At 52.2% G+C, this 23,365-nt stretch overlaps 1 protein-coding gene across 1 annotated transcript; it reads left to right on the top strand.

Moving 5' to 3' along the window:
• The first annotated feature begins 419 nt into the window (after positions 1-419).
• NAA60 (N-alpha-acetyltransferase 60, NatF catalytic subunit) lies at positions 420-23,365 on the top strand. Its single transcript, XM_030848618.3, has 6 exons — positions 420-573; positions 17,173-17,288; positions 19,184-19,313; positions 20,390-20,486; positions 21,743-21,977; positions 23,076-23,365. Exons 2-6 carry the CDS (start codon positions 17,179-17,181, stop codon positions 23,230-23,232), a joined length of 729 nt encoding a protein of 242 aa, XP_030704478.1. The 5' UTR covers positions 420-573; positions 17,173-17,178; the 3' UTR covers positions 23,233-23,365.

Below are 23,365 nucleotides of genomic sequence, written 5' to 3'. Positions count from 1 at the left end.
GCTCAAACCCTAAACCCGAACGAGGGGAGTTTTGGCCGGGAACTGGAGGGCTGTGAGCCTCCGGGTCTGCGCGGGGACGCTCAGCTGTGCCCGAAAAACCCGAGCCGGCCGGCTACCAACCGGACCGCGCCCCCGGCGTCCATACCCGCCAGGCTCGGGCAGTTCAAAGTTCGGCCGGGTCCAGAGGGATCTCGGACCCTCCGCTGGCTCTCAGAGCCTCGCCAGCCGCTAGCAGGCGCGCCGCTAGCAGGCGCGCCCCCAGCCCCACCGCCAGCAGCCCAGCCTCTACTGTGTTCGGCTTCGCGCCAGGCCTGCCAGCTCCTAAGATGGCGGCGGCGGCGTCGAGAGGTGGCCCCCCACGTGGGCTCCGGTGGCCAATAGGCTTTGGGCCTGCGCCGCCGGCCCGGAGCGGGAGGCGGAAGTGCTTCGGGCAGCAGCCTCCTTCCAGGCTGCGGCCCCTGCCGGTTACATAACTCGTTGCGGGCTGCGAGCGGCCCCACTTCCTGGCTCCCTGAGAACCGAGGATGCGCTGAGCCCCACAACGCCGTCCGCTGCCGCCGGCTCCCTCCCGAGGTGAGGTATCTCGGGCTCTGGCCTGCAGTGTGGCGCCGGACCCGGCCGGAGGCGGGGGTCGTGAGAGGCAGGGAGCGCAGCTGGGGGGACGGCCGGGGTGCAGGGGGACCGAGGCGGCCCTGGCGGGGCGCGGAACTGCCCGTCCGTTCAAGGGAGGCCGGGGGCGCGGCCCACGCCAGTCGGAGCCCAGATCTTTCCGCGGTGTTTCGGGACGGCCTCAGAGCTCACGCTTCCCGGGGTGAGGAGGGAGCCGCGACCCCAGACTCCAGGGGTGCCGAGAGGCGCGATTCCGACCCTTTTGCCTGGGACGCCACCGTGCGAGGCCCCAGGACGAGTTGGTGGGGAAATTTGGAACTGCAGGGCAGCCTGCCCCTTACTACACTCTAGATCTCACGGGAGGTGCAGGGCCTGTCCTCTTCACAGTTGAGCGATTCGCCGCTGCCTCGCCCGGTCCTACCTCTGCTTTAGTACTTGTTGCACGGATTGTAGTTATTTGCCGACTTGTTTGCCCTCCCGTGAACTCCTGAAAGCCTGGGGCTCTTTCTTGGTCGTCTCCACATCTTACTCCTTCAGCTGTACATTTTGGTTAAGATAACTGATTCCTTACGTTTTTGGTAGTTTACAGACTGGCCATGCAGACCCCTACACCACCTCTGACCTCTTCTGCCCTATCGGGCACTTCCCAAGGAATAGAGGGAATCTATAGCTTCTGTGGTTTGTGCCCCGGGAAGATTTTCAGGGAGGCTGAGCGCCTTCCCTAGACCACTAACAGCAAAGATCTGTGTGCCCAGCGGGTGACGGAGCCCAGGGCCTGGAGATGAGGAAAGGAGTTACTCTGCAATAAACATGGACACTGCCTGCTTCATTGGTCTGTTTTCATTGTGCCAAATGCTTGAGCCATGCCATTTTCTTACTAATTTGTCCTGAAGGAAAAGGATAACAGCCCCACAGGGTAATTCCCTGTGGTACCTGGAGTGGTTGTTAATCAGAGTCAGAACTGGAGAGAACATTGCTGGTTGCAGATATTTACCGGAGCATGGAAGGCAGAAAACTTCTAGTTAATGCTTAACTGACAACCGGGAAAATCACTGTGACTCCAGGTCATCTATAGAAATACCACATTCCATGTAGTACTTTGTGATGTATAGATAAGTCATAGAAGTTCTTTGGCCAGTAGTACTGGATTGTGAGGTGGGGAGAAGGGGAGTCTTGAACAACATTGAATTAAAAGGGGCTGGAGTAAAACAAATACTCTCTTACAAGAATCCCTGAATTGAGTTAAGCTCAGTTAGAGAAGAAGGGATTCCAGACCAGAAGAAACTCAAGGGTGGCTGAAGTATAAACGTCAGTCATTTAACAAATGGACAAAGTCAGTCGTGGCTGTGCGCATAGGTCTTCATCTCCCTTGTTCCAGGATTTTGTACGTCACAATTAAAGTGCAAACTGGCCCTTTGAGAAAGCAGTGTGCGTGAGCTCCTTCTCCTTTGGGCCACAGTTTGCTGGAGTTCCATCTCACTGGGCTTGCAGACATGCTGGGTTTCTATAAAGATGGTTAAAACCTGTAAGTAACAAAGTCAAGGCATGGTGTCGTGTTCACAAGCCAGAATAAAAAATACAGACACTTTTTTAAAAGGTCTGTGTGTGTCTTATTTTTAGCCTCTCCTGTTGTAACTTACAGTGACTTTATCACCATGTTTATTTTAACTGCACCCACTCTCAGACTTCAGATGTGACTTGTTGAGGTTGCTTGGCAACTTGGCCTCTGCCTGGGATGGAAGAAAATTCCTGGATGTTAGGAGATTGGAGAGGTAAAAGACACCCAGTAGAACTAAGAAGGTTGGTGCTGTCACTGCTCACCAGGTGCTCCACCCCACAGACTGTCCCAGCCTCAGTGGACCTGCTAGCAGCAGTTTGTCTTCTGGCAGCCCGAGGTATGTTTAGACCAGGTGGACACAGCATCCTTACTTGGCAGCAGCCACAGGGAACACAGTGTAGAGAAGAATCCTCAGAGCTCTGAGTGTGGGGCAGTGCATATCTTTGCTCTGCTAAAATGGCCCAGAGGTCTCTCCTTGTTGGTGACAGCTCTCCTGCCTGAGTAGAAGGCTGGCTGCTTGTCAGGCCATGTCTTCTCTTAAATGGTGGCTCCTGCATCTCTACATCTTACTGCCAACACCTCCTTCCCTGACAACTCTTTCTGGAAGGAATCCACAAAGTCCTCATGGCTTTTCCACCTCAGTTCTTCGTTTGCAGAAAGCTAGATTGGGATATAGACTCTGTGTTGAAGCTGGTCCTGCTTCTGTCCATGTGCAGTGCTTTCAAGTAAAATGCTGATTTGTGAGATGATACTGGAACTCCTGGGTCTCATTCTGGCTAAGTCCAAATGTTGAATTTCATTCAATGAATATTTCTAAGTGTCTTTGATAACTCCAGGATCAGGCCTCCTTCCCTAAATATCATTCTTTTTAGGGTGACCTCTGATAGAGGCTGGCTGACAGGCTAGGTCAGGGTTATCTGAAGCCCAGATATCTTACACTGCTGATTAAAGAGAGGCCTATGTGTTTGAAAACCCAGTGAGCACATACATAGTAGGGTTGACGTTCCACTCTGAACCTGAAGGTGTTTGCTCAGTGCTTGTGGAGTGATGGGAAGGGGATCTGAGCAGGGAGCCAGGGCTTTCTGCAGGAAGTAGTTTGGGGTCTACATCAACAGTGGAACCAGTGCTCCATTGAGTGCCCCACTGCAGAGGCTGGCAGACACGTGACAGTCACCCCGAGGTGCCCACAACACTGAGCCTGGATGGTCAGGTGGAGGGGGAGTAACCACGCATGAAGGCCAGTCCGTAGTCCCTTCCTGTGGGCATCTCAGACTCCCCATCTCCTCACCTGAGGCCCACTTCCTGCTCAGGCAGGGCCTACATGGCAGGGAGGGGTCCCACACTCTGAATATTGATGGCGAGAACCACCTGTGAGTGTGACAACGTAGAGACTTTAAAATGTCTCCTCCAATTCATAGACTCTTAGTGCCAACGTTTAAGCCGCATACCCTTGGAATAGCACGGCATTTGTTCACTGGTACCAGAAGTAAACATTCTAAACGTTCTAATAAGATGCACAATTGTAAAGAAGCAAAGAGGAGCTGATTGTGGAAAGGGACACAGAACAAATGTTTGTTCCCTTTGCTTCCACAGGAAGACCAAGGAAAAGTATTTTGTCATCTTTAACAGACTACATTAAAAAAAGAAATTCTTCCCAGTTCTATTTCTTGTTGTTATTAGAAAGCAAATTGTGTTCCTCTTTTTTGTTTCCTGCATTCCTGAAATAGGGCAGCAAAGTATTTGGGCAGCAAAGTAATGAAATTTGAGCCCATCTTAAAAATAACTGAGAAGAAAGCAATTTCATTTGATAAAATAGTCTTTGGGTAATTGTCCCTTAGCTACTGAAAATGATTTTTATCTGGAAAATGTTAATACAACAATATTTCCATGGTTTCTGTAGCATTCAGTAGCTGTTTGCTACTTTTTAAAAAAAAATTTTATTTTTAGAAGATGACTCCTGACTAGTTGTAAGCTATTCAGAAGGTCTTGCTGGTCAGATATTTGCTGCTCTTTCTACTCTTACTGTCAAATTACAGTATTGCTTATCCTCTGGCCTCCCATTTTTTACTTTTTTGTTGAAATATACACACTGCTTGACCAGCGGTCATGGCATGAGCGTACCAGTGCAACCACCACCTCAGAAGACCCCTTGGGCCTCTTACCAGGCAAGCCCTCTCCTATTTAAAAAGTTTATTTTCTTGTAGGAAACACAAGAAACTATTAACCGTCATTTTATTGGGACTGGGGTGAGGAGGGGATTTCAAGTTTTTGCTTCACTTTGTGTATGGATTCCTATTTTACCATGAACATGTGTTCATAGTAAAACATAGTTTTAAACAGCATTTAACAAAAGGAGAATGTTCTGTTTAAAGCTTTCTTTTTAAAATGGCTGTCCTGAAACCTATGAATAGTTTTAAAAATTGATTTTTGTATGGCCACTAAATTTTCTTTTTAATAGTTGCACAGGAACTCTTTAAAATATTTTCACAAGTCTATTCGGCATCCTTATCCACAACTACCTCCTCTTTGCTTCATTACAAATGTGGGTCTGTGTTTAGAATGTTTATTTCTGGCATCAGTGCATAAATGCCATGCTGTTCCAAGGGTATTTGGCTTAAATGTTGGCACTAAGAGGGTCTCTTTGGGGGCAAAATGGGTAACCATTCTACTTATACTTTGAAGAGACATTGTAAAATTCCCAAGTTGTTACTAATTAAAACAGATTATTTTAATATAAAAGATCTGTTCATAATTTTCACGTACCACCTGGAAGTCTTGTTTTTTTCTGTTAATAAAAACAATCCAAGCTCATTGTTTTTTTAAAAAAAAGCTCAAATGATACAGAAGCGAGTGATGTGGACACCAACGTCTGCCTTAATTCCAGAGGCAAATGCTGACTGGAGGTTGAATTACTTTTAAAAATAATTTTTTTTTTTTAAATAATTTTTGTTATAAAAGTTAACCTCGTGATCAAGTGTTAATTTATACCGAATTTGACCCACTTTCACATTTAATATCTTTTGGCTTCTGAAGGATCTTAAATGCAAACCCAGAGAAGTAGAGATTAAAATCAAACATCAAACAAAAAAACCCAGCAGAGTGAGATGGGAAAAGTGTAGAAAGGCCAGTGGTGGGGCTAGTTTGCTGCAGGGGCAGCAGTGAGGAGCAGGCAGGGTTTCTGAAGCCCGATGCCCCCTTTGCTGTGCTTTTCTCCTTCAAACTGAGCAGCCAGCGGTCCATTTCACCCACTACCCCAGACAGTGCTGAGGGCACCTGCAGCCGCCTGAGTTTTCTGTGGAAGAACTCACTCACTCTCAGTTGGGTTAGAGCCCTCAAGAGGGTCCAGTCTTGGGTGTCAATCAAGGATGTGTATTTAATTTTTGGCTGCACCCTGTGGCATGTGGAACTTCTGCGACCAGGGATCGAACCCATGCCCCCTGAAGTGGAAGTGCAGAGTTTTAACCCGTGGACCGCCAGGGAAGTCCAAGGATGTGTATTTAATACATACATTTTACTACTATTAAATGCATACACTTACCACCATCAGCCCCAACCTAATATTTACAAGTGGTTTTTTTGTTGTTTGTTTTGTTTTTAAATCCAACTGGTTGACCCACTCCCTCGATCTGAACTGGGAATCAGCATTCTTGGCAACCCTGTCCCAGCTTGACCAAGATCCCCAATTGAAAAGCCACAGGGCAGCGGCACCTCTTGCCCAGCCATCCTGGTGGCCCGTCCAGCCCAGGCCCGGCTGTCTCCGCTTCGCGCTCTGACCGAGTCCGTGGGTGTGAACGTGCGGTGGGCAGCAGAGGTGCACCTGCACTTCGTTTCCGTTCCAGGAAGAGGAGACGTGCCCGAAGCTTTCAGGAGAGGGGACCTCAGGGTTTGCTCTTGGCTCCACATCTCTGGCCCCCAGTTCAGTGGCCCTTTTTCTCCCAGGTCACATTCTTGTCTCTGTTTTCCCTCTTTGTCCTTGTCTGTCCCCAAACCCGGACTATAGTTCCCCAATTCTGACCAAGTGGGGCCACAAAAGACGAACAGTCCTTTGGCCGCCCGTCAACTGCTGGGATGCTGGTCCTTAGAACAACCACAGGATTCTGCCTCTGCAAGGAGTGGGGGGGGGGGTGTCGCAGGTGGCATATGTGCACAGTGGTCCGAGGACATGCCCTCCGCATCTGGTCATTTTACCATGGACATGAGGTTAAAAAGCAAAATGATGAAATAAAATTTAAAACAAAATAAGATCTGTCTCATCTTGGGATATGGTGTAAAGTTAAAGGGCAGAGCTCTGAAATGCAGGATGCCCTGAGCTGCGTAGTGCCCTTATCTCTGCCTTCTCATCCTCGAGAATCTGCTGATGGCCCAAGTTTCAACTGCGGGTCCCCAAGTTTGCCGGCCCCTGGCAGAGAACTTGGCACCTGGCAGTCGTGACCACCTTTTGCAGAGGGCTTACATCTCACTGCCTGGCAGGCGTTTTGCACGCTTCCTATGAGGACTTCCATCCCCGCTTTATAGCCCTCCCTGCGGCTCATAGCCCGCACATGGCAGGTGGCAGGACAGTGAATTTGAACCCAGATCTGGTGGCCTCAAAGCTTTGCTTAGCCCTGGACTCTGCTGCCTCCTGCTTCACAGGCCCTCTGAGAAATGTTGTGAATCAATGATCCTCTTGTTTGTTTGTGTCCCACGCACATGGGACGTTTCGGGCCTCAATATTTTGCCTCCCAGAACTCTTTGATTCGAGGAGGCAGAACAAATAAGAAAAACATGATCTTTTTTTTTTGGGGGCTGTGTTAGGCCTTCGTTGCTGCGTGGGCTTTCTCTAGTTGCAGCGAGCCAGGGCTACTCTTCATTGAGGTGCGCAGGCTTCTCATTGCAGTGGCTTCTCTTGTCACGGAGCATGGGCTCTAGGCATGTGGGCTTCAGTAGTTGTGGCACGTGGGCTCAGAAGTTGTGGCTCGCGGTCTCTAGAGTGCAGGCTCAGTAGTTGTGGTGCACGGGCTTAGTTGCTCCACGGCATGTGGGGGTCTTCCCGGACCAGGGCTCGAACCCGTGTCCCCGGCATTGGCAGGTGGTTTCTTAACCACTGTGCCACCAGGGAAGCCCAAGAAAAACATCTTGACTGAGGCAAGGGGGTGGATTCCCCACCTTTCCTGTGGCTGAGGGAGGAGAGCATCCCTTCCCACAGTTGTGTTAACCCCTCCCAGCCCAGCCTGGTGGACAGCACTTTTCCTGTTCATTGATGTGCAGTTTGCCTCAGAATTCCTCAAGCAAAAGAAGGGGTTTCTGAGAGTATTTAGGTAATAGTGCAGAAAAACACACACCTTCCTTCTCTCAGTAGCTCCTCCAATAATCAGAGATGTCCAGTGATGCTTTTTGCTGTGACCCCAGTGCCTAGAGCAGGCCCTGGGTTTTTAGTACAATTTTGGTAAACAAATGACTGAATGGATTCTCAGTGTGGAATGCGCGGGAGGTGATAGAAGCTTTGGCCCAAAAGAAAGCCAAAATGGGCTGTCCCTGGGACTGCTCCTGGACCACCTGTTGTCTTATTTTTAAATTGGGAAGTGTGCAGATGCACACAGTTGGTGACCCCAAAGGACACGTGGAACGTCACCGCCAGCCCGGTGGGTCACCTTTTGCCCCCTCTCAGTGTCGTCTGACCCCCCCAGCCACATTCTCATTTCTGTCGCCATCGGTTCCTTTAGCCAGTTTTAGAATTTCACACAAATGGAATCCTCCACTGTTATCAGTTCATGTTTGAAGGGATGTGTCTTAAATTGTGTGTGAGGAATACGTGGGCTCCCCTCTGGGCAAGATGAGGTGGGTTGTATGAGGGAGGCTCTTTGGAACTGGAGTGCTGGGTGTTTGTTTCTTTTCGCCTGTAAATTATTCATGTTCCTCCTACTCTGAGGCTTTGGAAGGAGCCCAGGCTGCTTTGGAGACGGCTTGCCCCACCACGGGCCGCTGCTCATTTGAACAGACAAGCTGTGCTGAGCGCTCAGTTTCCCTCACGTGACGTTCTGAGCCCTTCAGCCCATTTTACTGATGCGCAGGGTGGTGCCCTGTGTCCATCACTGGCTTATAGTTCCTTTTCTGCGTCATCCATCCTGAAGGCAAGAGCTTGGAGTCCATGGCTGTTGGATTTTTCAAGCTGATAGGCCTGGTGCCTGCAGAATTTCACACTCCTGAGGGCCCAGCGGTCTTTCATTCTTGTGCCATGGAGGAGTGTGTGCTAATCTTCCCTGTGCTTCACTTGAGAAGACACCTGGAGTGCTGGGGACAGACCAGGGCGGTGCTTTGTCACAGGGTGCAGGGAGCTGAGGGCTCAGGAAGGGGATTGACGGAGATGTGAGCTGTAGTGAGTTTAGGGAGGTGACTCCTGAGGGAGGCTGCTGGGTTGCAGCGGGGGAGACTGTCAGTGCGTTGTCACCATGTGCCGGAGCAGAGGCCAGGCCTGAGGGGAGCTGGGGCAGGAGTAAAGCAAGAAGTGGCAGCAAATGTGGCAGTGCGGGCAGTTCCATTGAAGGGAGAGAAGGTGGTGGGAGGCTTGTCCAGGAGAGGGTGCGCGGTGTGCACTGGAGGGTATTTGTGCAAAAGAGAAGATTGAAAATGTTGGAGAAGGTGGTGCTTGGGTCAGGGAGGAAGGAGATGTGGAGCTGGGCCAGGGACTGGGGTGTCCCTTAGTGGCCACCTCATTTATCTTCCCAGCGACGGATAGGAGAACTGAAGCATGCAGCAGGACAGAGATGTCCCAGTGGACAGCAGAGCTGGGATTGACCCTGGGCATGGTGGCTCCAGCATCCCTGCAGGGTCTGGGAGCATGTGGAGGGCACAGAGTCCCGAGCACAAGTGGAGGGTGGCCTAGCCTCAGCAAGGAGAAAGGACCATTTTGAACCAACAGGAGTAAAAGAAAAGAAGGAAGGGGGCTTCCCTGGTGGCACAGTGGTTGGGGGTCCGCCTGCCAATGCAGGGGACACGGTTTCGAGCACTGGTCTGGGAGGATCCCATATGCCGCAGAGCGACTGGGCCCGTGTGCCACAATTACTGAAGCCCGCGCGCCTGGAGCCCGTGCTCTGCAGCGGGGGAGGCCACCGCAGTGAGAAGCTTGCGTGCCGCACCGAAGATCCAACGCAGCCAAAAATGAATAAATAAAATAAATTTAATTTAAAAAAAGAAAAGAGGGAAGGGAAGGGGCAATGTGGTCATGGCTGGCCTGACCACTGGCAGTCTGCTGAGGTCAAGGTGGAGTCCAGAGCACTTCTCAAACCATTAAGATGATGGGAGCAGTTTTTAAAAGTTAAGTATGGCCTGTTTGGGACTGAGAAGCAGTGCCTTTGAAGGAGGGAGAGGCCCTGTGGACCTGGGGCATCAGGACACAGTCTGTAGAGGGGAGTGGTCTCCAGGAAACAGGGTTGTGTATGGCTTTCTTCACTGGTTGGGAGTGGAATGCACCGTGGGGATCTTGCTGGTGCCAGGAAACCCCTCCAAAAACTGGAACAATCCCATTCCAAGCTCCTAGGTTCTGAATCCCAGCATTTGGCAATGGGAGGGGGATGGAAGATGCTCCTGGGATGTTGGCTTTCACTCTATCCGTCTGGCTGAGCACTCAGAGGCGCTCGGGAAGTGTGGTCGGGGAGGGGATGCCTAGGTGATCAGGCACCACCTCCCCCCCAGCCACCACGTGGACTTCAGTACAGGGACCCGAGAGGTCATTTCAGCTCAGAAGGAAGTTGAGGCTTGCAGACAGCCCACAAGGACAAGGTTTGGGGAAGGAGAAAGGATGGACCGAGAGGTGAGCCGGTGGGTCCTTCATTGTCTTGGAGAATCCGGTTTCTGTCCCTCCTGGAATTGTTCCACTCACTGACCCCTAAAGGCCAAGGACAGGATGAAGACCCAGGAAATCTAGGGAGAACTCTCCCTGCAGTCCTGAACTATGCCTTCTCCCGTACAGCATGTCCCTGCTTTCATAGTATCGGCGTGTCTGTGTCTTTGTAGAGAAACGTACAGAAAGGTGGCCTGTGCGGCTTTGGTGCCCGTCCACTAGCACCCCAGGCCTTAAGACATAGGGCTGACTCGGGGGCTGTGCTCTGGCTTCACCCACCAGCCTCTGTTCTCTAGTGAGTCTTCAGAATCCTTGTCTCTTAAGCCCTTAGGGTGGCCCATAGTGATAGGAGATTAGTTCCAGGCAAACAGGTGGGGTCCCCACAGGTGTCAGATATCAGTCCCCAGCCTCTCCTGTAGCGGTGGACCAGCCACACCAACCTCCCACCTGTACCACCGCTGCCGCCTTGACCTCACCCTCCCTGGCACCATTCCTTTCTCTCTGGCACATGGGCGAGAGATTCTCCATTCCCCAAGCCTTCCTGCCCCCTTCTCCACTCCTGTTGGTTGGGCTGGGACAGATTAACACTATGACATGCTGCATTTTCCCTTAGTTAAATGTGACGTGTTTCTATTTTTAAATCAAGGCATCTAAAGAACTGGCCTTTGAAAACACGGAAGTACTTTTAATAGGGATGCAAGAATCCACAAATAGCTGTGTGTCTTAGAGCCCAGTGTTTTTCTTGAAAGTTGAACAGGGAACAAATCCTGCCCCTTTGGTCAAGAGCATTATCCCAAGGGTACTAGGGGGAAAATGTATAAATCCCAGGACATAAGAGATGGTCATTTATTATGAGTCTCTCTCTTTGCTATCAAGCCTCAATTTTTTAAATGTTTTAAAATCAACTTTATTGAAGTTTAATAGACATATGACAAAATGTACCCAATGAGTTTAATGTGTGTATATATGTGTGTGTGTACATATGTGTTTGTGTGTGTAACCACCACCATCAAGATACAAAACATTTCCATTCCCTCAGGAAGTGCCCACTCAGCCTCCTTGCAATCAGCCCCCTGCCGCAGGTACCAGAGGTCAAGGCCTTGCTTCCTGTGGCTCCGGGTGTCCTGTGTCTGCCTGTGACCACCCAGATCCAGGCTCTGCAGCTGGTTTTCTTGGTTGCCTGCACTTGTCCTGCCAGCTCCGGAGGAGAGACTGATGAGAGTGAGCCGACGTATCCCGTCCTGTAGCTCCTTTCTGCGGGAGCTCAGAGCACATTTGCTGTTGGTTGAGAGAAGAGTGGGGCACAGCCAGTGAGACACCTGGAGCTCTGCCAGGGGTGGTGAGGGTGGGCAGGCATGTCACCCTGTTTCTCAGGCTGGCATCAGCCCATCAAACCCCAGACAAACCACCTGGAGCTGGTTTTCCAGGAAGAGGACGATGTGGAGTTTCCTGGTGCAGGTCAGGTATTGGAGCCGAAAGTTGATTTGAAATTCATCCGGTGATTTGTACTTTGTGTTGACTTCCCAGACAGGGGCAAATCTGAGCCTGATCTTTCCTTTCTCAAAATCACCTAAGCAGCTTACCCCGTGAAAACCCATAGACAACACAGATGCACTTGGTTGAGCCTTGATAACTTTCTTTGGTCACTTCTTACACACTCCAAGCCAAAGACAGATTTTTTTTCTTTGAATATGAAATATTAAAATTGGCCCACATCTGGAGTAAGCTACCAGATCGGCCCTGGTGGGCTGGCGGCTCTTCCTCATCTTTGTGAGTCTGTGCCTCCCTCCAGCCTCCCTGACCTTCAGCCTCATCTTCCTCAGAGCACCCCCATCCCCAACCCTGGCGGGCCTGGCTCAGAGGCAGGGGCTGGGGGAGGTGGGGTGTGGACCAGCCCCACTGCAGGAGGCCCTCTCTGGTACCAGCTTGAGCCCCTGCAGTTTGACTTGCAGGCTGGAAAGTTTCTGATTCTTTCTGGAATCTACTGTGACTTCCTTCAGAAAGAATAGTTTTTATCCATTTCACCAAAGAAACGTTTACTCTCAAGATTGGGGCTGGTTTTTGTTTTCTTTTTTTTTTCCCCGTACACGGGCCCCTCTCACTGTTGTGGCCTCTCCCGTTTCGGAGCACACGTGCTGGACACACAGGCTCAGCAGCCATGGCTCACGGGCCCAGCTGCTCCACGGCATGTGGGATCCTCCCAGACCGGGGCATGAACCCGTGTCCCCTGCATCGGCGGGCGGACTCTCAACCACTGCGCCGCCAGGGAAGCCCTTGTTTTCTTTTTAACAGCTTTATTGAGGTACAGTCCACCTACCCAAAGTGAATTCACCCAAAGTGTACCATTCAGTGTTTTCAGCGTATTCACAGAGCTGTGCAGCCATCACCATGTTCAGTGTCAGAACATTTTCACCACTCCCAGAAGAAACCTACACCCTTAGCCATCACCCTCCAAGCCTCTCAACCCCACTCCCCACCGTAGGCAACCACTAATCTGCCTTCTGTCCCTATGGATTTGCCTGTTCTGGACACTTCATGGAAATGGAATCGTAAGGTGCAGTATGTGGCCCGTTATGTCCAGCCTCTCTCACTCAGCATCACGTTTGCCGTGTTCATTCACATCGTAGCACGTGTCAGTGCTAAATATTCACCGCATGGATGCACACATTGTATTGGTTCAGGCATCCATTGATGAACATTTGGGTTGCTTCCACGTTGGGGCTTTTTTTTGGTGAGCTCACAGTGGGCTCTAGCTTACACTCCTTTGCTCAATTTAGAGCAGGGGTTGTGCTATCACTGGAGTGTTGAACAGAACGTGTATAGGGCATCCTGTTCGGCCACTCAGATTAGGCAGGTGGTGATGTATTGGGGCTTGTCCCCCAGGATTTTCCCTAAAGGCAGTTGCCACAGGGAGAGGGGGACGCCTGTCTCAGGAGCCTTCTCTGGAAAGACTGCACTGAGGGCCAGGCCTCGGCCTCAGATGGTGCGGGGTTGTCGACCATCCCAAAGGCTCGAGGTTTTGACTGCGGTTTCCTGCGTTTCCCCACTCTTGGCCGCGAGGGAAGGAGAAGGGGCGCCAACTGGCCCCGTGGTTAAGACTTAGCCCCTCTGGCAGCTTCTAAGGCGGCACCCTTGTCCCCGGGTGTCTACACCCTCCTCTTTAAAACCACGGTGGAGTTTGGGGGTTGTTTAACTTGAGTCCCGGACGGTATTCCTGCCCCCGGAAATCTCCGAACCAGGCACCCAACCCTCCAGGGCTCCCGCGTGTGGCCGGTGGGCAGCCGCGGCCAGCAGGGAGTGCGCTGTGCTGTTCCCAGCGAGGGGTGTGCAGAGGTGGGGTGGCCACTGCAGGGTGGCCTCGTGCAGAATGGCAGAGGTACCTCCATCAGTCACCTGGGGAAGCTGCCGTCCATGCCGGAAACTCAGCCTGTGGAGAAGTCTGGCAGGTTGATGGTTAATTTTAATTAGGAATATTTTCACACATACACCTGGTGTACCCGTCTTCCAGTTCAATGGTTGTGAACATTTTGCCACTTTCGCTCCAGCTAAATTCAGCTCCAGAACATTCTGAATTTCACCCCTTTATGTCCAGCGTGCATCTCTTCAGGAATATGGACATTTCCTACACAACCACACTGCTGTTTTCATGCCAACAAGATTAGCAGCACCTCCGTGGGTGCTTTTAGAGGTTTTTTGTGGACTCTCTCCCTTTGTGGGGGAAAGAGGGTCACATGTGCAGTGGGTTGTTTAGAAACCTCGCAGGAAGCAGTGCTTTGTTGTGGCAGCTGTGATGTGTTGGGCCTCGTTCTGCTCCTGGAACTGTACAGTCTGGGATGACCGTGAAGCCACGTCCTGGCTGTGACTGCCAGGATGTATTCTGGACAGAGATGACTCATAAAACTCAAGAGTTGCCATTTTTGGGGCTTCCCTGGTGGCGCGGTGGTTGAGAGTCCGCCTGCCGATGCAGGGGATGCGGGTTCGTGCCCTGGTCTGGGAGGATCCCACGTGCCGCGGAGCGGCTGGGCCCGTGAGCCATGGCTGCTGAGCCTGCGCGTCCGGAGCCTGTGCCCCGCAGCGGGAGAGGCCACAACAGTGAGAGGCCCGCGTAACGCAAAAAAAAAAAAAAAAAAAAGAGTTGCCATTTTTGGTTGACAGTCCATTTCCCAAGAGGTGGCCGGCCTGAGGTCCCTGAGGTCACATTGACCAGAGCGTCCTGGGCACCATTGGTGGTGGGGGGTGCTGCTGAGCAGTGGACCAGCCAAGCTGTTCATGAGAGATGGAGCTGGACAGCATCTTTGGTTTCTGAAAGTGTGTCCCAACAACAAGAAAAACACAGGCAATGTGGGAAGGTCAGATTTGCCAAGTCTGGGAGGATTTTTTTGTTGTTTGGTTGGAGTTTTGGTTTTGTTTTGTGTTTGGAGCCGAGAACTCAGCCCAGAAGCTGTGGCTGCCCTTTCTCCAGAAGCCTCTCACGTTAATGTCTGTGATGGCCTGGTCCCTGGTCCTGTCATCTGAAAACAAGGACGTGGGCGGCTGTCTCTGCCCTGCCTGAGTGGGCTCTCAGAGGTCCCCTCTGAGTGACGAGTCTTCTCAAGAAGGGTGCCTGTTGGGATCCACCAGGCCTCAGGCAGGAGCTCACCTGCTTCTTGTCCTGATTAGCTTCCTTTCACGCTGCCAGGGGGTCACAGGAGGGGCCCCACCTGGCAGACCCCACGTGGGCAGTGTGTGCAGCGCGCAGGTGCTGGCTGGAAACACGGAGGAGGAAGAGAGAGCAGGTCCCCTCTCATCTCGGCTCTCAAGCCGTGCTGTGCAGAGGGACCTGTCAAGGTGGCATGGACCTTACCCTGCAGGGTCTGGCGAGAGCTGGAGAGACAGAACCCGATGTGGGCACAGAGCCATGGAGCTCCTGTAGTACCTCCTCTGCCTCCCCGCCCACCCCATGTCTGCTTCAAGGTCACCAAGGTCACCATGTTTGCAGCCCCGTGGACCTGACCTTTAAAGCCCCCACCCCAGCTAGTCCGTGTCAGACTGGCTGGTGCCATGAAGGGGAAGGGGGACGGCGGCAGACCTGTCATTGCCCAGCCTACCCTTGGCCATCCCTCAAAGGAACCCTTCTTGCTGGACAGAGCCTACTGGGGTCATGTCCAAGTCTGAGACTGAGCAGCTGCCCCACTGGCCCTGTGGTCAAGCCTCAGGGTGGATTCGGCCCCTGGCAGGTGGCAGGTTAGGACATGGCCTTCCCGGGGACCCTCATGGAAATGCCTGTGTTTCATGGGAATCAATCAGGAGCAGGGTCAGGACAGCAGGAGGGCACTGCACTTGGGCTCCCTTTGACCTTTGGTCATTGCCTGGACCCTCACGGTGCCCATTCACAGAACTGTGGTTTCTAGAGTCAGTTTAGGTAACTTCAGGCTACCCCTTGCCCCAACTCTGATGTTTATTATGAAAAATTTCAAATATGTAGAAAAATTGAATGTGTGAACAGTAAGTTCCTATTTTATATCAACCTGCCATTCAGGTCCAACCGCTAATAGTGTTTTGTCACATTTGCATTCTAAGCAGTTGAAAAATGTTTGAACTGTTTAGTTTTAGACCTCATGATACCTCACTCCAAAGTATTTCAGCAATGCATCTCCTAAGACTTTCTGCATAAGCACTGTACCCTCCACATCTAAGTCAGTTAATTACAGTTTCATGATAATTTCATCATAAATTCATCATCTACTGTCCAGCCAATATTTAAGTTTCTCCAAAATGTTGTTTGACTTTTTATATTTCCCAGGAAGAGTTTACACATCACATTTGGTTGTAGGTCTCCTTGTCTTTTTTAGTCTATTTTTTTTAATGACATTGACTTTTTTATTAATAAATTTATTTATTTTTTGGCTGCGTTGGGTCTTCGTTGCTGGGTGCGGGCTTTCTCTAGTTGCAGCGAGTGGGGGGCTGCTATTCGTTGTGGTGCGTGGGCTTCTCATTGCGGTGGCTTCTCTTGTTGCAGAGCACGGGCTCTAGGCACATGGGTTTCAGTAGTTGTGGCTCGCGGGCTCATTAGTTGTGGTGCGTGGGCTCTAGAGCGCGGGCCCTAGAGTGCAGGCTCGGTAGTTGTGGTGCACGGGTTTAGTTGCTCCGCGGCATGTGGGATCTTCCCGGACCAGGGATCGAACCTGTGTACCCTGTATTGTCAGGCAGATTTCTTAACCAGTGCACCACCAGGGAGGTCCCTAAATGACATTGACTTTTTGACGAGACCAGGCCAGTTGTCTTGTAGAATTCTACCCGTTCCATGTGTGTCAGATGTCATGGTGCCCGGGTGCCAAGTGTTACCTGCAGTTGTGAAGTTAGGCCTGGAGGCTTGATTGGCTTCAGGCCTAGCATTGTAGGTAGGAACCTTGAGGGCTTTGTGTATTTCACAGGAGGCACTGGGAGGCTGGCCTCCATCCCTGGGGGACGTGAGACTGCAGGATCTCAGGGGTGTGAGGTTAGGCTTTTCCTTGGCGATCGCTGAGTCCTGGGGGTGCAGGTGCTTTGTCAGAGTCCACCCATGGCCTTCCTGCCTGGACTGAATGTAGCTTCCTGATTTAATCGTTGCAACTCGTGGCCCCTGTCTTGAACTTTTGGCATGTCTTGAAGTCCTTCTGTGCGCACATAGGGGAGGAGAAATGGCCCACCCAGCAAGTGCCACTCTAAATCCAGCAGTCTCTGGGGCTGCTGAGCCCTGGGTCGTTTGTTGGCAGCCACTGGCCCAGGCTGGGAGGAGTTGGGGCTGGCAGGGCCATGTGTCTCCCCAGTGGAAAAACAGCAGGTGTGAGGGAGACGTGAGAACCTCTGGGCAGAAGTAGGGCTGGTGTGGGCGCTCAGCGGGCAGCTCAGAGGGGCCAAGAGAAGAGAGAACACAGACCAGAGTTGGGCTGCCCTCTGTGGGGCTCAGGAGTATCCCATGTGAGCAGCGAGGCGACCCTGGGTCCCCATCCTCCCAGGCCTTCCCGATCCTTGGTTTCCTGCCCTGCAGGGACGGTGGAGGTGGGGGTGTGCCTGTGATGCCTAGTGCAGGGAGTGTTGTGAGGGGAGGAACACTCCATCAGGGGGACTGTGCGAGCTTTCCCACCTTGCTTGCCTCACAGGTTATATGAGGAGGAGGAGGTGGCAGCGTGGGTGCGGCTGCCTCCTGACACCTCCCTCCCTGCAGGTGTGAATGACAGAGGTGGTGCCATCCAGCTCCCTCAGCGAGGTCAGCCTGCGTCTCCTCTGCCACGATGACATAGACACCGTGAAGCACCTGTGCGGCGACTGGTTCCCCATCGAGTAAGTTGAGCAGTGTCCCCAGCTGTGGCTTGGGGGATGGGGAATGGCGGGGGGGATGTGCGCAGAGCTGCGGGTGCCAAAGCTGAAAGGCTTGCTGTGAAGGTGCCGTGGTGGCCCAGAGTGACCTCGCCTGTCGGGGCCCCGGGCCCTGCTCCCTGACTACCACCAGGCTCTTTGCACCTCATTATGTTCCTAGAGATCCCCGAAAGGGCTTGACTGAGAATCTTTAGTTACAAAGATGTTCCATGCAGTGCTACTTACAATATTCAGAAAATTGAGAAGCTACTTAAGTATCTTAACAGAAAGGAAGTGGTTACATACATCGGGGTATGTGTATGCAAAAGTATAATGTTATTCTGCCGGGGGAAAAAAAACCTGTCCTAGAGGTATATATGTTGACTAGGAGAGTTTTTTTATGAGATATTAAGTGGAAAAAGCAGACTAGAAAGCAGTATGTACCACAATCCCCCTTTTGTTTAAGAACACATACAAGATAAAAGCTGAGGAGGATATATACCTCGTAGCAAATGTGTTCGGTAGTTCGTGTGGGTGGATGATTAACATCCACAAGTTTGTCTGGTTTTGCTTGTCTGTACTTCCTACATTTTTCTGTAATATGCACATAGAGCTTGTAGTGAGAAAAATAGTGCAAACTTTTAAAAATTAAAAATAAACAAGATCCTGCCAATCATCACATTTCCGTGAGCCTTAGCCTCAGATGTGTTTAACCTGCTGCCGGCAGGAGGGGAGGGATTCCCTTACGTCCCTGATGGGAATGTGAATTGTCACCTTCTGGGGCCACGGGCTAGCGGTGGCTTCATAGGTTAGAAAATAAATGTCATCCCAGCAGTCCCACCGCTGGAAAGTAATCCAGTAAGTCCGAGGTTAGACCCCGCTGAGGGTGACCTGGGGCAGGTAGAGCCTCACCAGCCAGAGCCTCTGTGCCTCTGAGTAGTCCGACCTGCTTGCCTCTCCTTGCAGCTTCCTGGGCCTGAGGCCTCAGGTTCCAAAGATGAGGGAGAGAACTTCAGTCCCATCAGACCATGTGGTGGCAGCTCCCCTCCTGGCTGCCGCGCCACCCGGCACTGCTGCGGTTAGAAGGCGGGAGTGTGATGAGGACCAGGAGAGGAGCCTGGGTGATGCTCAGGTTCTATGGAACCTTCCAGTGGGCGGGTGGTGGCCTCTACAGTGCAGACCCGAGTAGAGCACCTCTCTGTGTCGCCAGGAGGGTCTGAGACCCTCCTCCAGCTCTTGGTCTAATGAAAGGCATCCTGGGCTAACCCGCTGTGTCCGTTAGGAAACAAACCCAGACACCCTCCTGACCGAGCCTTCTTGGCTGTGGCTGAGTCTGCCTTTTCATCACTGCATCACTGTTCTTTTCCCTGCTCCCCTCGGACGGCACTTGGTGAGCAGCCCCAGTGACCCTGGATACACCTTGCCCTTGAGGCCCAGTCCCTGAAACTCAAATGCCACTCTGCAGCAAACCTGGCTCTCCCCACACCACTTCCCCCAGTCTTGAAAAAGTCTCACAGAATTCTTGGAAATCACCCAAGTGTCCACGGGCTGCGGGGGTCATCAATCTTAACTCATCCACCTGACCCCCCAGGCACTGCTCTCGAGGGGACAGCATCATCAGAGCTTTTCCCCTCTTGTCTCTGTGTCTTGTAAGATCGTTTTCCTATCAAATTTCCAGTCCTGTCTGGACAGATAACTGCTTTCAGAAGATGATACTCTGAGAGTGATACACTTCGGTGGAGACTGAGCGATGGGCAGACCCCTCGTCAACCCTGAGTGGTGGACAGAGCAGCCTAGGGTCCCCTGTGGTTCAACTCTCTGAAGCACGACGGGGGTTGGACTTGACCTGGCCAGTTCATCTGGGTTTGTCTCCTCTTCAGGTACCCAGACTCATGGTATCGTGATATCACCTCCAACAAGAAGTTCTTTTCCCTTGCCGCAACCTACAGGGGCGCCATCGTGGGAATGATCGTAGCTGAAATAAAAAGTAGGACCAAGATACACAAGGAGGTGAGTGTATGCGGCAATGACTTGGCAGTCGGTGCCTCTGGACAGGACTGTGGGGCCTTGTGACACAGTCACGCTGCCTGCTCTGGCCCTTTCTCTTGGGAGCCCAGACAGCGTGTGAGATTCGTACCTGGTTGGTTTCTTTCTGTGTGTTCGTGACACAGTCGTATATGCATTAAGTAACACGACCACAGGCTTCACAATGACAGCCGTTTTGAAGTAGGGAGGCGGGTAAACGGTACACTGGCCTTTCTGCGGGCTTCGAGTCACAAGAGCAGGAAGGATGCTTACCTCCCTGAGACCGATGACAAGCCCACCTGTGTCCAGGCTAACTGTGGTGTGGAGGGTGGGGCGGGGATTGGGGAGCCGACCCACTCCCAGCACGTGGGAGCCACTCAGTGAGCAGTGGACGGGACACAAAGACCAAGTCGCCAAGTGTCCTTTTCATTGGGTAGAGAAAACCATACACATGGCAGATCCTTCTAGTTCTTTGTGAGGTAGAAGAAATAAGAACCGTGTGCTGGTCGGATTCATGACACTCCCGGTCCAAAATTGCATCTCCGGAACCAAGAGACCCACATGGGGCGGTGTGTCACTTGGCCTGGCCCCGGCAGCGGAGAGTGGTGGAGGGAACCACTGTCCACCCTACCCCCCGCCTCCCCCTTTACTGTGAGATCACCTGGGGCTGTGTAGGATCCCTAGTTAAAACATTCACACTCTTTTGGGCTGTCTTGTCTCTTGGCGGGTGGACTGTCACGTGCTGAGGGCCCGCTGAGCGGTTCCTTCTTCCCGCTATGACTTCACTCGTCTGGCATCCCTGACCCTCCTTGTCTGGTCTACCACCCACCCCAAGAGAAGCGATTTTTTTGTGTGCTCTTACATCTGCAGTTTCTCGCAGAAGGGCCCACACCCTCTTGTTTCCATGGGGGTGGAGGTGACCCTCTATTGTCTTCTGTTCTGTTCCCTCTGCCCCAGTGTCCCCCCAGGTGTCATGGCTGGGATGTTGGCAAGTGAGCTGTGTCCTACAGTGGGACCGGGGCCTCCACTGCTGACGCGACTGTTTCTGACTTTCTCTTTAGGATGGAGATATTCTAGCCTCCAGCTTCTCTGTTGACACGCAGGTTGCGTACATCCTAAGCCTGGGAGTAGTGAAGGAATTCAGAAAGCACGGCATAGGTAAGAGTGGCAGAGCTCATAAACCACCACCACCAACTCGCCCGCCCCCCCCCGCCCCGTTCTGACGATTGTCTCTCATAAATACCCCTCAGTCTCTTCCTCCATCCCTGTCCCTCTGTCTGGGGCCAGACCTTCATCCTTCTCCCCTTCCAACAACACCCATGGCCCCACCCACTCCCTTGGCCTTCAGCCTGTCCTCTTTCCATACAACACCAGGTCTTTCTGCCGTGGCTTCCTTCCCAAATCTGACAAGATCAGATAAATAACCGCTCCCGAATGTCCTCATTTGGGAATGGGCACCCCTTATCGTGCCTCTCACCACACACACAGCTTATGTCTGATCCCAAGATATATATTTTTTTAATATCTTTATTGGAGTATGATTGCTTTACAATGTTGTGTTAATTTCTATCATACAACAAAGTGAATCAGCTGTAAGTATGCATATATCCCCATATCCCCTCCTTCTTGGTCTCCCTCCTGTCCTCCCTATCCCACCCCTCTAGGTGGTCACAAAGCATCGAGCTGATCTCCCTGTGCTATGCAGCAGCTTCCCACTAGCCGTCCAATTTACATTTGGTAGTGTATATATGTCAGTGCTACTCTCTCACTTAGTCCCAGCTTCCCCTTCCCCGCTGTGTCCTCAAGTCCATTCTCTACGTCTGTGTCTTTATTCCTGCCCTGCCACTAGGTTCATCAGTACCGTTTTTCTAGATTCCATATATGTGCTTTAGCATATACGGTATTCTTTTTTCTCTTTCTGACTTACTTCACTCTGTGTGACAGAGACCCAAGGTATTCTTGATTAAGAGTAATAAACATAATTGAAAAATAGTGCTAGCCACCATTTATCGGGTGCCCGCCACACCTGGGGTGCCGGGCTGCCCGCATGACTCCAAATTCCCATCCCACTCAGCCACACAGCCAGTGAGTGGCAGAGTCTTCATTTGTGTCTGTTCCACATTTTCCTGGGCTCAGGTTTACACTTCATTGTCTAAAAAGATCAGTGAGTCTCTGTTGTGGGTTCAGCCCCTGGGAGGGAACTAGCAGGCTGGCATCCGCGGTTCCAGATGCCTCAGGGCCTCAGGTGACAAGCCCCATCGAGCCATGAGATGTTAGGGACTTCCATAGTGGTTGGTTATGGGAGGTCGGTCTTCAGTCCAAAAGCAGAGAGATCTGTAGAGACCTCTGCAAAGATGACTTCCTTGTCTGCCTCACGCTTCCTTCCCACTTGCCCTGCACCTCTTCCTCCGCAGGTTCCCTATTACTTGAGAGTTTAAAAGATCACATATCAACCACCGCCCAGGACCACTGCAAAGCCATCTACCTGCACGTCCTCACTACCAACAATACGGCTATAAACTTCTACGAAAACAGAGACTTCAAGCAGCATCACTATCTCCCCTATTACTATTCCATCCGAGGGGTCCTCAAAGATGGCTTCACCTATGTCCTCTACATCAACGGTGGCCACCCTCCCTGGACCATCCTATATCCTTTCTCTTTCGGGGGTGAGGTATTGTGGCTTCCTAGCAGGGCCCGTGTGCCAGCTGGAGCTGTGGTTGCCTTCACGTGGCATCCACAAGGCCAAGCTCATGGGACCAGATATTGTTGTGGGCAGGTCTGGCCGGCACATCTTGGGAAATGACAGCCTGGGTGTGGACATTGGGAAAGCAGGCCAGCTCTGGCACTCGGCGCTCGCTGGACGTTAGACTGGTGTGAGGGGAGGGTGTTCAGCCTCCTGGACTAAGATCCATCCATCCATCAAGTATCGAATGAGAGCCTCCTGTTCCCCCAGGTGCGTGGGGGATACAACAGTGAACGAAACAGCCAGAAGCCCCGGCTCTCATGGGGCTGTGTGCTGGTGGGGGAGAAGACAAGCAAGTGAGGTGAAATGAACTGTTTGCTGTTTTTAAACACTTGGGTTCAAACCTTCTTTGCTGGGTGCGTGACCCAGAGGTGTGTCCCTGCCCTGCTCCCTCCTCTTTAACTCTCTCTGGCCCTTGACAGGTTCGGTGGAGGCCAGGAGACTTCCTGATAGTCATAGGGTGTGAACCCCAAAATACTGTGTGTATGTGAGAGAGAGAAGTTAAATTAATGAGTCCAGGATTTATCCATTTCACAGGGAAATAAACAAGAAAGACAAGGGCGGCCCAAAAGCCTGCAGGCCTAGCTCCTGTGAAGATGGGTCTCTGTGGGTGTCCACGGGGTCAGGACTGCTGACCCCTCCTCATCACAGGGACAGGGCCCTGCCAGTCTGAGGACTGAGCGTAGGGGAGAACTAGGAACACTTGCTCTTCCAGACCCCTCCCCCAGCACCCAGTCCTGTCCAGCCTTAGTCTGGGTGTCCAGGTGCCTGGGGCCTCACCCAGAAGGTCCCTTGTACCCAGGCTGTGCCCTGCATTATTTTGTGCAGCAGAGCCCCCTCCATCTGATGAGGCTTTCCAGCCCTGCAGAGGCTGAGCAGGCTCTTGGCCTCCTGCAAGAGTGGCGTGCTGTCTGCATGCGGCCCCCATGGTCACCGTGCTGACAGTGCCGCCCTGGGGCAGTTGGGCAGGCAAGTCGGAATCTTCCTTAACAGAGCTGCACGGACTACATCCAGCACCTGGGCTCTGCGCTAGCAAACCTGAGCCCCTGTTCCATCCCGCACAGGATCTACCGCCAGGCCCACAACCTGCTCTGCAGCTTCCTGCCATGGTCAAGCATCTCCACCAAGGGCGGCATCGAGTACAGCCGGACCATGTGACGCCAGCCGGGCAGTCTCTGCCAGGCCCCACCCCTCGGCACCCTGTGGAAACCACCTTCCCGGCCATCTGACTTCTGCTGTCCTCTGCAGAGGAGCCGGTGGGCACCTGCCGGGCCCGTCGGCCTGCCCCACC

Source organism: Globicephala melas, chromosome 15, assembly GCF_963455315.2.
Source record: "Globicephala melas chromosome 15, mGloMel1.2, whole genome shotgun sequence".
NCBI classification, from domain to species: Eukaryota; Metazoa; Chordata; class Mammalia; order Artiodactyla; family Delphinidae; genus Globicephala; species Globicephala melas.
Note: the sequence above shows the minus strand (reverse complement) of the source record. Positions and strands in the feature narration are given on the sequence as shown.

Bases quoted from the DNA above. Each gene is read 5' to 3' on its own strand.
- NAA60 (XM_030848618.3), top strand. From the start codon at position 17,179: ATGACAGAGGTGGTGCCATCCAGCTCCCTCAGCGAGGTCAGCCTGCGT. The intron at 17,289-19,183 runs GTAAGTTGAGCA...TCTCCTCTTCAG, and splicing joins GGCGACTGGTTCCCCATCGA to GTACCCAGACTCATGGTATC. The intron at 19,314-20,389 runs GTGAGTGTATGC...CTTTCTCTTTAG, and splicing joins GGACCAAGATACACAAGGAG to GATGGAGATATTCTAGCCTC.